General features: G+C 33.6%; 1 protein-coding gene across 1 annotated transcript; it reads right to left on the bottom strand.

Annotated features, from left to right (window-relative positions):
- Positions 1-7017: 7017 nt before the first annotated feature.
- Positions 7018-13152, bottom strand: LOC111371766 (catalase isozyme 3-like). Its single transcript, XM_022993913.1, has 8 exons — positions 13054-13152; positions 10060-10156; positions 9466-9743; positions 8518-9294; positions 8132-8221; positions 7711-7778; positions 7533-7626; positions 7018-7331 (listed from the first exon to the last, which is right to left on the bottom strand). Exons 1-8 carry the CDS (start codon positions 13066-13068, stop codon positions 7272-7274), a joined length of 1479 nt encoding a protein of 492 aa, XP_022849681.1. The 5' UTR covers positions 13069-13152; the 3' UTR covers positions 7018-7271.
- Between the last annotated feature and the right edge of the window lie 4845 nt (positions 13153-17997).

Consider the following 17997-nt stretch of genomic DNA (forward strand, 5'->3'; position numbering starts at 1 on the left):
CTAAAGCTCGTTACAAGGGTCATATAGAAAGCAAGAAAAAGGAGAATTGATAAAAAGTCATCTTATCGAGCCTTTATAACTCGAGTGAATAAGACTACAAGGGTTTAAAACCTGGTGCCCTAAAGCCAACTGGTTTGGGAGTCATCGCCTAAAGTTCGTTACATGGGTTATATAGAAAGCAAATGAGAAGATGACAAAAAAATAAAAAATAAATAAAAGCCCTCGTTCGACATTTGGTTGATAGAACTATAACCTCAATGCGAGGCAAGTAGCTTAGTTTAATCCCAAAGGTTGAAGCAATCAAAATAAGGAGAGTCTCTACTTGTTGATATGTGAACTTGTAATGGTAAAATCTATTCAAACTAAGAGAGGGTAAGAATTAGAATTGTTTAAATTCCTAACCTTAGAATACACGTCGGAGAAATTGTGTGAAAAGAATACATTTGGGGATTGTGTATCTTTCGAGTGACGTAAGGATAAATTTGACCACTATGGGTCAGGAATAAACTAATCATAAACTTGATATGTTGGCATGAGTTCACACACACACGTTGAGTATTGGATTTGATGAGTAAATGTTAATTCAATTCTCGCACTCTTGATATTGTTTCTATTATTATTACTAAGTCCAATCCTAAGACACGGCAAGCTATTAAGCCATGTTTGTTTGGCATTAAGTCACTACATTGTTTGAGGACAAACAATAGTTTAAGTTTGGGGGATTTGATAAGTGTATTTTTACACACTTATTTAGCTCACAACCATGATTTAAACATGGACAAAGTAGTTGAATTGTAACTTAATCTCGTTAAATTCATGTAATGTAGGTGTTTCTATGGAAAATATGGAATTCAGAAGAAAAGAGCCGAAAAAGGACCAAAACGGAACAAAGCGATAGTTCGGGGACCAAAGGTGCAAATATTGGAAAGTTGAGCTAAAGTGCAGAACTAGAATGAAAATATACCAAGTATGAGATTGAGGACGATACAAGAAGATCGGATGAACAAAGAAGTAGCATTGGACTGAATTGAAGAAAAGTGAAGGATGAAAGACTAAATTGCAATTAATCAAAAGATGAGCCGAACAAGTGATCAAGGAATTGATTGACCCAAACATCAATTAGGAGCCAATATTTGATAATGGAATAAAGGAAAGAAAGAAAAGAGATCAAGAAAAGAGAAAACGGAGTTCAGGGACCAAAATAGCAAGGATGTAAAGTTACAACCTTACGGCCGCATGTAACAATACCATGCGGCCGGACATGAACTAGCAGGAATTTTATTGGGGCATATAACTTGAACCATGCGGTCACATGGGTTAACACCATGCGGCCGCATGGATTAAAAATCCGACGAAAATTCTGAACTTCCATTTTTAATTGAAACTCCTTCGGGGTTCCGTGAGGACATGATATAAAAGCCAAAATTCATCAGAAATAGGGTAGAACGTCCAGGGAGAAGAAAAATACAACTTTTGGAGGCAAAGAACACGAACTTGAAGCCGATTTCACAAGAATTCAAGCGGGTTTTCAAGGTTTTATTCAAGATTTCAAGGAATTTTCATACAGGTGCTATTCTTTATATTTATTAATTTCGTTTTTTTCCTGTAATTATGAATATTCTAGGCTAAGTTTTCAATTACTAGGTGATCAATGAACCATTGTTTGTCATTTTAATTCCATATTTCATGAATTTAATATAAAGACTCGTTAGGATAATTTGATTGGTTTACATGCATTAATTTTCTTCCGCCAGTGATTGTGTGAGTGTTGATGACTTATTTCTTACATTTGAGAGTAGTGGAATAGGTTCGATAAGGTGTAAATTAACATAGGGTCCGATAGGAGATAGAGATATACCCCTATGCTTTATGCAATTCTTAAATTGTTCACAAAACCACATGCATTCTTGTATATTTGCATCATCCATAGAGATATAGTCTGGTGGTGTGCAAGAATAGGTCTAATATATATCGAGAGAATATATTGGATAGAATTAGGAACATTGAATTGGCAAATTTCCATCGGGTCATTGATTTTATGAAATTAGGGTTTTTATAACTTCAATTGGGGATTCGTAATCCTAGTGACTTTAGTTTGATTAATTTCCATAAATTAGCTTTTGAATTTGCATAATTTCATTTACTTGAGTGTTTGAGTCGTTTAATTAGAGAAATTTCGAAATTAGGGTTTTTAATTGAGAAATTAGGGTTGTCAATAGAAATTAGGGTTTTCAATAGAAATTAGGGTTTTTAATTGAAAGTAGGGCTTTTTGCATTTGGACCATATTTTCACTCAATTAGATTCGATTAAGGCTAGATTATATAGAATTAAACTACTCAATTTCTGAGGGACGATACTCGGACTCTTAAAAATTCACTTTATTACTTGTTACGAACCGTACACTTGCGGTAGTTTTAAATCGAAAGAATTATTTCGTGAACAATGATCAAATTTCTACGAAATATAATATGCAGAGAGCCTGTCATGTATCATAGTAGATCATATGCTTGAACAGCTTAGTCTAACAGTGTTACTATATAAAGCAAGTTACAATCTGGAGAAAATAAAATGGTGATGTAGATAACGTGTCATACGTACTAGCTGTAATCAATAGTGTCATGGCGTGCTAATAGTGATGTAGCTTGCATATTTGGCGTTAATCCTAATAGGCGAGGCCTTACGAATTATCTTGAGAAAATATGCCACTCCAATAAATAAGGATTTACGCACTGCATTGATAATATCTGTGTGAGCTTGAATAAGCGATAATTTACAGATTACCTCGAAAGATGTCACATATAATTATCAAAACTTCGACAGCATCTTCTTTGTAGTATGGACTAAATCAACGTGTAATGCAATATAATATCTCCACTGCAAATATTCAAAATAAATTGGGGTCCATTCGCTCCCCCAAATAAAGTAAAATGACGATCAAATTTCTACGAGATATAATATGCAAAGAGTCTATTATGTATCTTAGTAGATCATATGTTTGCACAACTTAGTGTAACAATATTACTATAGTGAAGCAAATTACATGCTTGAGATAATAAAATTGTGATGTGGATAATATGGCATATGTACTAGCTGTAATCAATAGTGCCAGGCATGCTAACGTTGATGTGGCTTGCATATTTGGCAGAAATAATATAATGTATATTCTAGCAGTAATAATGTATTTCTAGTAAGATAATAGTATCATAATAATCTTCCGAGTTCACATAATAAATGGATTTTTGGGTAGAGACGAGGCTCTAAATATGAGCAGTTGCGATGAAACTAATGCAATGGCATGGCTTTGAATATATGCAACTATGATAAAATCAATGCGAATGTGAGACTCTATATATAAGCGGCTTGTGATAAAGTGAGTGCAAAGGCCATACTCTGAATAAAAGAAGTTGTGATAAAACTAATGCAAATGCGAACTCTGAATATAAGCAGCTGTAATAAAGCTAACGCAAAGGCGAGGCTCTGAACTAAATATAAAATCCTTGTATGAAATTGGTACATTAATGTTAAGGACTTCTTCCATGGTGGATGGTTCATCCATGGAATACATCATCTTCGAGGGAATCAAAGGTGACCCTCTATGAAGGTGTCACACATCTTGTAGTTTGAAGTGGACATCCTCACAAGAGGCTGACATGCCTCTTCAAGGGCTTTTTTCATGGTGGATAGTTCATCCATAGAAGGCACTATTTTTGAAGGAATCAGAGATGACCACATGTGAGGATGTTACGCACCTCATCAAGGGTTTCCTCCATAATGGACAGTTCATTCATATAAGGCATCATTTTTAGAGGAATCAGAGGTGCCGTTCACCTTGCTATTTGAAGTGGACATTCTTACAAGAGGCTGATGCGCCTTGCTAAGGGTTTCCTCTATGGTGGATGGTTCATCTATGGAAGGCATAATGAATAGTAGCCCAACTAAACCGATGCCCTTAGGAGAATATAAGCTCGACTAAGTGAGTACGCTTAGGAAAATACAAGCTCGATTAAGTAGGTACACTTAAAAGAATACATGCTCGACTAAGATGATGTACTTAGGAGGATATAGGCACGACTAAGTCGGTGCAATGAAGAGAATACTGGCTGGCGAGGTACTTTTGATTGGGTTGCAGTTGATGTAGAGGCATGATGAACTCTGAAAATAAATGTAGCTGTGTTTTGCATGAAGGTGCGTCTCGGACTATCAAAGTCTTATAAGCTAGCCTCTAAAGGACGAGGTGTCTAAGTTATACTCGAAGATATTGAGAATCACGGATTGGTGGCATAAGTATAACCACCTCGTGTGGCGAGTCATCTTGCAGAACAAGGAATAAACATCTTGCGTGATGTGCATCTCGAAGAGTGAGTAAACAATATTAAGCTGGTGGCTCGTCTCGAATTATCAAAGAGTTATAAGCTAGCTTCGAAATGCTATACTCAATGATAGTGAAAAACAAGGGATAAGCATCTCACAAAGCTAATGAATTTGACTGGGGAAGTGGGGAATAAACATCTTGCACAACGAGGAACAAACATCTCGTGAATGACTCTCTCAAACTATTAGGTACTTATAAGCTGTCCTCAAATGGACGAAATCTTATAGTTGTGCTCAACAATTGTGGGGGGTGAGGAATAAGTATCTCATGAAGCCAAATCTGTTTGGTGAATCAAAGAATATGAATCCTGCTGGTGGCTCGTCTTAAACTATTGGAGACTTATAAGCTGCCCTTTGCTAATCTGGTGTTGCAACCTCCATACGCTAAACTTAACTTTCTTGTACCCTTTGCTAAATCTGATGTTGTAAACATTGCATATGAGGGTAAAGCCTTATAGACCATGCCATCAACAACAATTCATCCACTGCATCTGCGAAATACTAAAAACCATCCCTATCTACTGCTAATAAATGAAACTTTAGGCAAATCAGCATCCTTAACATCACAAAAAAAGATTGACCTTGATTCATTCACAACATATAATGAGTCTCTGTATCTTGCGTATTGCAAAAGGGCAAGAATTGCTAAAATACGAGTCATGGATGATTCGTGAGAGAAAATGAATTTTTTCCAATAAAACGGTCCAGCATTCTCTATACGGCCAAATTAAAGACTTCACCGTTAGGATACAAAGCTTGTATCCTCCGTCCACTCTATGATTGAAATTTAAGATAACTAGGATAGTTAAAAGCGATGGAAGATTCATTTTGGTTTGAGTTAGGAGATTAATGACAGGAAAATTGAAGAGAATTCATCGATGAGAGCTAGCCGTGTGGTGGAGTTGAGGCAGCAACGTCCTTAGGAGGCTTCTGGTAGCGTGAGGAGGTGAAATTTATTACTAAGAGCATTGAGGAAGCCACATCGTTGATCGAAAAGGCTCATTTTGAGGGAACATGAGTCGGGGCAGGGACAGATAGGGGGGAGGGAAGATGCACTGAGCTTCAGCCCCGTACAGCCTTGGCTCAGATCCTATTTCGATTTGTAACTTTTTTCTTAATAGGTCATATTTTGGGTCAAATTTAGGATTATCCCACTATCCGCTTTCTCTAATATTTGCCTTCCAGCCTAATTTCTTAAATGGACCAAATTTTAGAATTAGACCACTTCCAAATCTCTTGCTCAAAATAATAGAACTTCTTTCAAAATATAATACTAAGGAAAAGCACAACCTTATTTTTGCTGCAGTAGACTAATGAAATAAAATCCAAAATTAATTATACTTATAAGTTAAAAAATAATTATTGACCATGAAATAGATGTTATTATCGAAAATGGTTAACTTGCTCTACATTTAATTTTATTGGTGAAAATAATATTTCTTTAAAATTTATATATTTATAAATTAATATTATTAAAAGTATATCATTGAAGTATTAAAGTGAAATAAATCCAATTTCTTTGAACTCTCGATATTCTCGGTCAGTTTTCCCCACTTCATGGAATTAAAATGTGTCGATATAGAATACTAATGCTCATATTATTTTCAGAATGGTGTGTTTTGACTAAAAACCTTTAATAGCTAAGATGACTTTTTCTATTTAAGCTTTGAATCTCATAACGGTGCAAATAGGATATTCTTAATTTTTTATTGGTGGGTATACGTCATTTGTTCATGTCTATCATGCTATTGCACATTTTATATTTTCTAGGGAAATGTCAATTTTTTGTTTGACAAAAAACATATGAAGATATAGTAAGATATTTAAAGGATTAATATGTTTATACTTATTTGAGTATCTGACTTATTTCATGAGCTTAGCCTTTCAAACTATATTTATTGTGGCATGGTGCATCTCCCGTGGCGTGAGTTCATTGATTTTTTTTTTTTTTATATTTCAGCTCACCTCAACGCCTTTTCTTGGCTCCCTCCCTGAGTCAAGGGGTATTCACGGGTATGTAGTGGGTAGTTAGGGGAGTAGCCGCATGCCAGCTTGATTAGACGGCTCTGAATCGGTTGTAATCGGCTACGGTATGGAGGTTTCTAACAATAATTTGAAGGATTTCCGGTGGACACGACTGGCTTGGCAGAGATCATTCCAACCTCAACAATTCGCGAAAATTAACTACTACTTTATAAGCCAAAACCTCTTTCAATTGCACTTATCTGTTGCAAAATCTGAGTTAGATTTTCGTTGGCACAATGAAACATTTTCCTTTTTTTTTTCTTTTTTTAACACAAAGTTGAACATAATTTTTGTCTCATTCAATCGACGTGGTGCTTTGAGGAGTTCTTAGCATCCATAACATAATAATTTGATTAAGCACCGAATCGACAGTTTGGAAGCAAATCGAGACCAAATCTCTTACTTCCCAAATCACTTCATTATGGCGAGCCGACATATCTAAAGATGGAGAAGTTAGCATTTGTCTTTGTAGTGTCGTCCAAAAAACTGAACCACACTTCCAAGCTCAAGCAACTGAGGCGCCAACCATCAGGTCATCTAGAAGGCAAAATCCCTTTAGACAACCTTTGAACTAGACGATAGAGCTCGAAGATTTTGATATTAGCTGCTAAACAACAATAGAAATGAAAAGCCAAATTCCATTGCATAAACAACCACTTATCAGCTGATTGTAATCTTCAAAGCAATAATATACAAAGACGACTCGGTGGAGAGAAGACTACTGGCGACTGCAATACTTGCACGCACAATTGTCATTTATTACATTCAAGGCATTATTGTGGCTAAGGACACACACAAGTTTCTGCTTACATTAATACAACAACACAGTACTCCGCTCACAGCAACTGGAAGATTTCGTGTACTCTCATTGCGTTTACATTGTTGGCCTTACATTGAGACGAGAGGCGAGCTTCTGACCAAGGGACCTGTCAGCCTGCAGCATAAAAATCGAAACCTAAGTACACGAATTAACCTTCAAAACTAGAGTACAAATATAAAGAAATGTTCGGCACATAATACTAAAGAGAACTGAACAATATAATGAATAAGATTTTGACTTCTCTTTCTTATTTAATATTGATCAGTCCTACCAACCCTCCGTGCCAAACACGAGAGAAAGATAAGGGTATTAGACCTGAGAACAGTATGAAATCCAGATGCTACGGATCTCATGAGTGACCCGGGGATCGGATAAAGCATCTACCCATTTTCGGATGAATCTCTCTTGTCTGAAAGAGAAACAAGATCAAACAAATAAATCAACTTGCATAATAAGCATTTTATAAACTGTTGAATGACCAAAAATCAGTTACCTGGCTGGATCCCACGAACGGTATCTCTCTCCTGGTTCCTTAAAGTTATTCTCCTTCTCAATGATGCGCTGAAATAATTAACAAAAATACCATTCAATTCACACGAAAATTCTCCCGCTAGTCGGCTTCACTCTAATGCTACCAGTTCGATCAATGTATCTGGAGATCACTTTTTGGGCCATATCAGGAATTTAATCCTAAAGGCTTGGGATTCTAACAATAAATACATTTTTCTTTCATCAGAAACTAGACAACCTAAATGAGATAAGAAAAAGTAGAAGGGAGGGATGTATCGGCGTCAAACCAATACCCTTCTTGAAAAACTAGTTGTAAGCACCAAGCAAACCCGAAGTTTCAACAAATTTAAGAATTATCATAAAATGAAACAAGCAACAAAATCAAGAACACAATAAATACATACCCTTTCACGCCTCCCTGTTAAGATCGCAGAGGGAATGGGGTACCTCTCAGCATTACGACAAGGATCGTATCTTGACGGGAAATAATCGACCTGAAAACCAGTTAGAACGTCTGATTAAAACATATGATGATAACAACAAAGAATAACACATACCAGTTTAGACTACCCTATCCATTTATCAAGATACAAATCTCATGAAAAGAACTCAATGACAAAAAAGGTTCACATCCCCAATATTTTTTCCTAAAAATGCTATCAAAAACAAAAGAATATATAAATCTGGGAGCATTTTTAGCAGCTCCCAAGGATATTCATTAGGAACCAAGAAATTGAATGTAAGTGATCTCAAATATAAACAGTATAGAACAGAAAAATCGTCAGTGTACCTCGTCGTCCCTGTGCATGAAATTCATGAAACCGTCATAGTGGTTATTGTGATGTGCGCACTTTGGAGCATTAACTGGGAGCTGCTTATAGTTTGGCCCTAGACGGTGCCTGTGAGTATCAGCATAAGCGAATGTACGAGTCTGGAGCATCTTGTCATCAGAATAGTAAATCCCAGGGACCATATTACCAGGGTCAAATGCAAGCTGCTCATTCTCCGCAAAGAAGTTATCGATGTTCTTATTTAATACCAAGCGACCCACTGGCTGCAGGGGCACAATGTCCTCTGGCCAGGTCTTGGTCAGATCAAGTGGATCAAAATCGAATCTATCTTCATGATCAGGATCTATCGTCTGAATAAAAAGTTTCCACTCTGGATAGTTACCAGCAGCAATTGAATCGTAGAGATCCTGGGTGGCATGGCTGTGATTGGCTCCTCCAATTTTAATAGCCTCTTCGTCCGTCAAACACTTGACACCACAAGTTGGCTTCCAGTGGAACATCACGTAATGTACTTTCCCAGCCTTGTTGATTAGAGTATAGGCGCTGACGCTAGAGCCTTCCATGTGTCTATAATCCTGTGGAATACCCAGATCATCATAGAAGAAAGTGAAAGTGTTCAAGCTCTCTGGATGGTGAGAGAAGAAGTCAAGGATTCTCCAGTTTTCCTGAATGTGGGATTTTGGATTGGGTTTGAAAGCATGAATCGCATCTGGGAATTTCATCGCATCGCGAACAAAAAAGACAGGGAAGTTGTTCCCCACCAGATCAAAGTTTCCCTGTATCCACAAGAAGAAGCTGTCGTTATCAACACAAAGTGTCAAAAACACTAAGCCTATGTTTAACTGATATCAGAAGTACATAATCCAACGCCCAAGATAAAATCTAGCTACTGTCATCAGAAATGAGATAAAGTTTCAGCAACAAAACAATTAGCAAAAGATCTTGACCTCTCTGGTGTAAAATTTAGTGGCAAAGCCTCTGGGGTCCCTGATGGTTTCAGGGCTTCCACGCTCATGGATGACCGTGGAGAATCGAACGATGACAGGTGTCTGAACTCCAGGGGATCGAAGAAAATCAGCGCAGGTAAGATGAGATATATCATGAGTAACCTCAAAAAACCCCTTGGCACTGGCACCTCTGGCATGGACAACACGTTCTGGGATTCTCTCACGATCGAAATTAGCAAGCTTCTCCACGAGATGGTAATCTTCAAGAAGAACCGGGCCTGCCAAAAGACAATTTCACGTTATTGGTCTCAGTCTCAAGCCAAAATCAAATTTTGATCTTCAAATGTAACTTCAAATATAAACAAATCTTGTTAGTTTTCCGAGGAAAAGGTAAACAGACAGTAAAGCCTGAGAATGTTGCATATATGATCAAAGAATTATCATTCTGAAGGAGTACTATCTTCCATGCAACAGAAAAAAGAAATCGTCACTTGGGTAAAGCGACTCCAGTATTGACTAACAAAACTTTAATGTAATCACAAAATTAAATACATAAATTGAACCAAAAAAAGGAAAGATAGAGAATTTATTTACCTCTACTTCCAACTGTCAAAGAGGAGTCATTGTTATAAATTGGAGTTCCAGAATTTGTGGTCATAAAAGGTGAATCGAAAGCACTAGATGGACGGTACTGTATCATCAAAAACATTTAGAAAAACGAATTATTTACAAAAAAATCGTAAACAAATAATTCTATTGCAACAAACAAAAAATTCGTACTATAGGATCAGACTTAGGGTCGTATGCAAAAATCATCAAACGGTTTGAACCAAATCGAACCGTTTGAAAACAGTATGTATGGTTTCGGTTTTAATACTTTTATTGCGGTTTGAAACTAAATCGGACCTCTTAAAAAATTAAAAATTGAAATTTTTAACTTTTGGTGGAAACTAATCCAAAATAGACCCAGGATACACTCTTAAATTACTGTTTTATCCTTAAAATGAGTTATAACTTAATTAAAAAATAAAAATTAGATATAACCCAACTAAGAAAAAATAAAACGAAATTTTAGTCCAACTAACCAGCTAGCCACAATCCAAATAGCCTAAATTGATTTATTTATTTTTTGGGCCCATAAACTGTTACGCAATACCCGAAACCCATTTGTCAATGTTGAATTTTGTGCCAAATGATTTTCTATGGGCCGATGATTTAAATCGAGTCAAACTTCAAATAATTTTGGAACTTAATTGAAGAAAATAAAGTGGCCCAAATATTTCACAAAGGTTAGTTCATTAGCCCAGCTCAAACAAGATTGAAAGTGCTATTTTTGACGTTTTAACACTTTTAATGAAAAGTTGCTCAAATAGCACTAAATTGGAATAAATCCAGGTCCATCATTTGATTTAATTGACCAATTGAGATTAGGAATAATTATACCAACCCCCACTCTTTAAATTTTTTCATTTCAATAATCTGATGTCAAGAATTTCTTTTCAAAAATCAGGTGTACTGTCGCTATCCTATTCCTCACTTACCCACTTCGAAAACCTACGCTAACCCATTTTCAATCAACCATCACGACAGAAACATCCATCGTCTTTATCGCTGTCGCAGCAAAACACAACATTGTCCACTTGACTTCACCCGTCAGACCAATGCCGAAGAACGTTACGAACTTGGATCATTTGATGGATGCGATGGTAGTGATGCGGTGGATGTATAATGCGCTGTTGTTTGTGTAGTGGTGGGTTGTAGATTTGCGTGATGGTGGTGCAGTGGATGTGTGGAACAATGTTGTTTGTGTTGTAGTCGTACGGTGATGATTAACCGGTGGATGTACAGATCTACGTGGTGGTTGTGCGGTGAACAAATCTACGCGGGGTGGTGGTGCAAAGGTGGGATGGTAAGGTGGTGGTCGTGGATTTCAAGGAGGAAGTTGGAACTGAAACGACGACCATTTTTCTGTCTTTATATGTTGGCCGAAAGTGGCACTGGGGTGAGGGAGTTTGAGGTTTGGTAAGAAGAAAATCAGTGGCTACCGCACGACAGCCGTTTGATGGTGGTGTATAGGAGAAAAAGCAGGTGAAGAAATGGAAGAGAAGATGTGGGGTGAGAGAATAGTGCTTGTGACCAATTAATTGGATAATTATGATTAATATATAATTTATGATTTATTTATTGTGTAATTTGCGATTACCCACAAATTATGTCATGACTTTAGATAATTTGTGATATATTAAATATATTATTTAGTAACTAAAATACATATTTCGGATCTTAAAATTGTGTTTTGTGATCATGATTTCGTGTGATTTCTGACTAGTACGTGATCATAATCATAAATTGTGAGGGTGTTTGACACCCATAGGAAAAAATGAATTTTAGAATAATAGATTGTGGAGAATGTGTAGATGAAAAATTAAAAAAAATTATTTACATATAATATTATTTTAATGAAGAATATATATGATTAAAAAGAATAGAAAAAAATTATATTTTGATAAAAATAAAAATCAAACGGGACCAATACGTCATTTTGATTGTGACCTAATTAATTAAATTATAAATCACAAAATATGATCAACTTTTTATCGGTGACCACCTGATTTTTTTTTTTTTTTTTAAATTTGAAAATGTACATAAAAAAACAAAAAGCAGCTCCTTTGTGAATTATTTAATATATCCTTTGTGGATCGATGATCTTGTGTTCTTTGTGATCCAAGAGTTACTGATTCGGGTTGGAGATTGAAGATTTGGGTCAGGTCGTTGAGAATTCCTTCTTTATGGAGATAGTGATACTGAGCCCTAATGGTTGTTTCCCCCATTGTTGTCAAAGTTCATTCGTGCAAGATTCTTGAAGAAGAGTGCTGGAATTTTTGGGTTGTTTTCTTGGATGAACTTGTTTCAGTCAGCCTATTTTCCTATCTGCATTTTAACCCTTCTTTTTTAAGTTGCATGGATAGTAAATATATTCTTAAAAAATAATATTATCTAGCATCAATACTCTAATTTAGGTATTAATGTATCTAAAATATGCCAAAGTTTCTTGTATTTAATTGAATATGTAATTTGATGTCACTAATATTACCATCTAATCTTATGTTAAACATTACTGGTATTAAATAACATTATTCAATAGATTATTATCTTTTATTTTGCAAAAAATGAATTGAACACTTATTTTGTACAGATTTAGCTTTTATTTTGCATGGATCGTGAGGATTTATTGCAACTTAGAGTTTTGTTTGTATTTAGATTTCTATGTGATATCTATGTTTTGTTTTATTTAAAATATTATGGATCAATAACAGTGACAGTAAAGAGAATCAGAAGGAAATAGCAAAATAGCAGTTTAAAATCAAATTGAAATCGTCGATTTAGATTTGAGCTTTTCTCAAACCGTTTAAAATCATTTTAAATAGATTTGAGTTGATTTTAAAATATGTTAAAAATCGTCCAAATCGAACCGCTTACCCACATAGTCGGACTCTCTATTAATACAAATAATTTGGAGTCAGATCATCAAAATCAAAACTTTCAAATAGGAAAAAAAGAAAACAGGAATCGAATGTAAACGAGTACCTTGTAGGGATCCATGGCGAGAGAGAGAGAGATTTTGGAGGTAGAAGAGAGGAGGAGTGTGTTGGAGTGTGGTGACCATGTTGTGTTATCTATTCATTCTTTTATAGCCAGCATTTCTACTTTTAGTAAACCGACTTTTAATGATTATTTCCATTCCAAAAAAGTTTTTTTTTTTTTTATAAAATATGTTGTATATCTGGAGTACAAATTAAAAATTTTTTTTTTTTTTTCAATTAGGTTTAACACCATGCGATTTAAGATTCCAGTGATATCCTTCCAGATCAAATATTATCATTTGACTAGTTGCCAAGAATACAAGTATAAGAAAATATTGAAAAAATTCATACCGACATTAATGTAACAACGCATGATTGACCTTTTTTTCTCTCTCCATCTTTCAATAATATCACGCTATGTGTTTTTTATCAAAAATTTTTGTAAAAATTCCCTATACTAATAACATGATTGAATTTTTATTTGGACAGTGCTACTTGTACAAATAAAATGTACAACCTGTATTACATATACAACCGAAAAGCATTGATAGATGTTGCTGCCCCCCCCCCCCCCCCCCCCTCTCCTCCTCTCTTCTCCATATATATATATAAAAGTGATTTTGTAAACGAAACATGTCACAAAGCTCTCACTGGAGATAGTTGACTCTACAGAATCCACACTGATATACTAAACAGTATTTTTAATTAATGTCAATCTGAAGGGCATCTCTAACTAAAAAAACCACCAACTTTTATGTAAAATTTGGTGTAAAATTTACATCAAATTTCGTGTTGACTTGAAGATGGCTTTACAAGAAATTTTACATCAAATTGTATTTTAAATTATTTAATTAAAAATTATTCTATTACAAAAATCGTTAAATTAAATTTTATATTTAATGAACTAAGATAATTTGTTTATAATAAATTAAAAAATATTTTGTAATGAAATTTATTGTATCAATAACTATTACTTATTATTTGATTAGAATTTAAAAATAAATGTCAAATAAAAATAATCATCACATTAAAACAATTATATATCAATTAAAATCTATTAATTCCAAAATATAAAAAATGGATATAGATGAAAAAAAAAACATTTTTTATAAAGGGGAAGGGAGGACAAAGTGAGAATCATGAAAATTCTCAAATTTTACACTATATTTGGTGTCTCGTTGAAAAGCATTTTACACCAAATTTGATGTTTTATACTAGATTTGATCCCTCATTGAAGATGGTCTAACTTCATGAAATAGATCATTTAAATTTTAATGAGTTGGTCAAATGCGTACAAGTTTTAGCATGGACTCATTCAACACGAGATTTTCATATGAAATAATTTAAATTTGATTTTAATATGATATTATTTTAATTTTATATAATATTACGTATTATATTTCATGGTATATTAAAAAGGATTACAAAAGTTAGGGATCTTTTTAATATTTTAATTGGACAAATATTTTAAATAAAATAATGGGAAGGTAATGAAAATAACTGAGGATGAATAGAGGGTTCATTATTTTAATATTTTAAATAAAATAATGGGAAGGTAATGAAAATAATTGAGGATGAAGGGGGTTCATTATTTTAATATTTTAAATAAAATAATGGAAGGTAATGAAAATAATTGAGGGATGAATAGGGGTTCATTATCCATCCTTAATCCTTATCCATATTTCGGATTTGTCTCTGTTTTATCTGCCACGTGTCAGATGAATTATTGCGTTCTATACATGAAAGTCCTGACTGGCAACCCACGATAAAGGTCAGCAACGAGCATAATGCCCACAAAGATTCCTTATGATATTCTAATTTAAGGAAAATTTTCAGTAGGGGTCTTTAATCTTTGTAAAAAGTGATAATAAATCCCCAACTTCATATCTTGGCACCAAAATCCTCGAACTTTTATAAATATAGCGGTACAAGTCCTAGACTGAATCCATCCAAATGTGCCCCATTTTCAAGGAAGAATATGTTTTGTAATAGTAATTTTTTGAAGAATATAATTAAAAAATAGGAAAAAGTTTGGGTTTATATGTAAAATTGTTTTATCGAAAGAATATATGGTCGAAACGAATTTTAAAAAAAATGAATTTTATTGAATATAGTTCAAAGACGAGATTTTCATATGAAATAATTTAAATTTGATTTTAATATGATATTATTTTAATTTTATATAATATTACGTATTATATTTCATGGTATATTAAAAAGGATTACAAAAGTTAGGGATCTTTTTAATATTTTAATTGGACAAATATTTTAAATAAAATAATGGGAAGGTAATGAAAATAACTGAGGATGAATAGAGGGTTCATTATTTTAATATTTTAAATAAAATAATGGGAAGGTAATGAAAATAATTGAGGATGAAGGGGGTTCATTATTTTAATATTTTAAATAAAATAATGGGAAGGTAATGAAAATAATTGAGGATGAAGGGGGTTCATTATTTTAATATTTTAAATAAAATAATGGGAAGGTAATGAAAATAATTGAGGATGAAGGGGGTTCATTATTTTAATATTTTAAATAAAATAATGGGAAGGTAATGAAAATAATTGAGGATGAAGGGGGTTCATTATTTTAATATTTTAAATAAAATAATGGAAGGTAATGAAAATAATTGAGGGATGAATAGGGGTTCATTATCCATCCTTAATCCTTATCCATATTTCGGATTTGTCTCTGTTTTATCTGCCACGTGTCAGATGAATTATTGCGTTCTATACGTGAAAGTCCTGACTGGCAACCCACGATAAAGATCAGCAACCAGCATAATGCCCACAAAGATTCCTTATGATATTCTAATTTAAGGAAAATTTTCAGTAGGGGTCTTTAATCTTTGTAAAAAGTGATAATAAATCCCCAACTTCATATCTTGGCACCAAAATCCTCAAAGTTTTATAAATATAGCAGTACAAGTCCTAGACTGAATCCATCCAAATGAGCCCCATTTTCAAGGAAGAATATGTTTTGTAATAGTAATTTTTTGAAGAATATAATTAAAAAATAGAAAAAAGTTTGGGTTTATATGTAAAATTGTTTTATCGAAAGAATATATGGTCGAAACGAATTTAAAAAAAAATGAATTTTATTGAATATAGTTCAAACAGAGGCTAATTAGACATATCACTAGTACTTATGTACGACTTTTTCTTGGGTGTAAAATATGTGAAAATCGAGCCAATTAGATAAATAATGTAATCTCTTCCCTTTAAAAAAGTTAGATATGTGAAATTCACATGCCACTTTAACATTTATTTGGGCAGACTCAATCTAAAAGGATCTCCTCTACTACATTTATTAAAAGCTTGTTTGGTACAACTTAAAAGTCAAGTAAAATCAATTTTGTGACCTTTATTTCACTATTTCAAATGTCATTTTTGAATTATTCTCTCACAAATAAAATTTACTTTATCTCTAACGATCAAAAAATCAATTATCAAAATCCCTACCAAACAAGCACTAAATATTGACGATGGCACTTTCAAGATTTGAAGGTAGTGGACCAATTTGCACTTTTCCTTAAGTTGAGGAACACCAACTGCAATTATTTCTAATTGCACTACACAAAGGCACGGGTGAAAATTAACAAGCCATCAAATAACCAATCATTTGACGACACGTTAGCACTTCCATCAAGATATGTATGACTACTCATGGAGAATCATTGTCAAAGTTTTGGAGTCGTGTGGTCTATTATTAGTGTTAGGTTAAACGTAAGTGCGTCTGTGTAACATTATTGTCAAAATTTCGGAGGCAATCGGGCAAGTGGTTGATAATTAGTGTGTGTCAAGTTGTGTGTTTGACGAATACTTCTCCTCGTGCTGGATTAAGATAAGATTATTCGATTTAGATATTTGTAAATATATATAGACAAATATGAATACGATTGCTTTGACCGTATCAATTTAACCCTTCTCCAAAATGAGGTGACAATATCAAACGTAACAATTCCGCTACTTCTCTAGCATATCCAAGGAGAAACCCTCTCATCGTGTTTTGCTAAGCTTAAAAATTATAAGCAAAATGAAGTAAGATTAAAATAAATATGTGTTATTGATAAAAATTACAAGTAAGTAAGTTATTTATTTTTATTTTGATGGTAAATAACTATTTTGCTTAAAATTAAATTACTTATAGATTTTGTTATTCGAAAAATAATTTTTTTTCTTAAATTTTATATAACACGTTATATAAAGTGATTGGTTTGATTTAAATATTATTATTCCCGGAAAAAAAGGGGGATAACGACGACCAAAAGAAACCGGCGTTCGGTGGTGGTGGATTCCAAACGATGTTAATTTCCACTATCATCAATTTCCAGTAAAATCCAAATCCATCATCAATCTAGGGAAGGAAAAGTCATATTTATTTGGTTCAATCCTCATCTCATAGATGATAGCTTTGTTTGTTTATATCAGTTTAAAATTTTAGAGAGTAAAAAATTTTGAATACTCTCGGAAGCTCTTTATATTTAATATTTAATTTTACTGTTTTAAAAAAATATTTAATTTTTTCTCATCTTTTATTTTTATTAACTTCTCTTAAAATTATTATATTATTTTTCTATTAGAAATTTAAAATACTTCGAATACATTTAATTATAAAAAGTAAGTTCGCTAACCAAATTCACTTTTTAAATTAAAATATTAATTTAAATAATCACTTGAAGCGTAATTTTAATGGATGACTTTTTAAAATAGAAAACGTCTTATATTTAAAAATAACTTGAAGATTTGGTATACTGTAAAGAGACAGTTGCATTTATTGACTAATCCTAACAAAATTACATAATTGCCCCTTCACATGAAATTCATTCTGAGTGAAGTGATGGAAATTTCGTCTTTATACTTCCTGTGCAATCGGAATGTACTGCTCCACTGGGTCCCACTGACAAAAAAAGCTTCAAAAATGAATCCGCTTTTGGGCCAAAATG

The sequence above is a fragment of the Olea europaea genome, chromosome 22 (genome assembly GCF_002742605.1).
Source record: "Olea europaea var. sylvestris chromosome 22, O_europaea_v1, whole genome shotgun sequence".
Classification (NCBI taxonomy): domain Eukaryota; kingdom Viridiplantae; phylum Streptophyta; class Magnoliopsida; order Lamiales; family Oleaceae; genus Olea; species Olea europaea.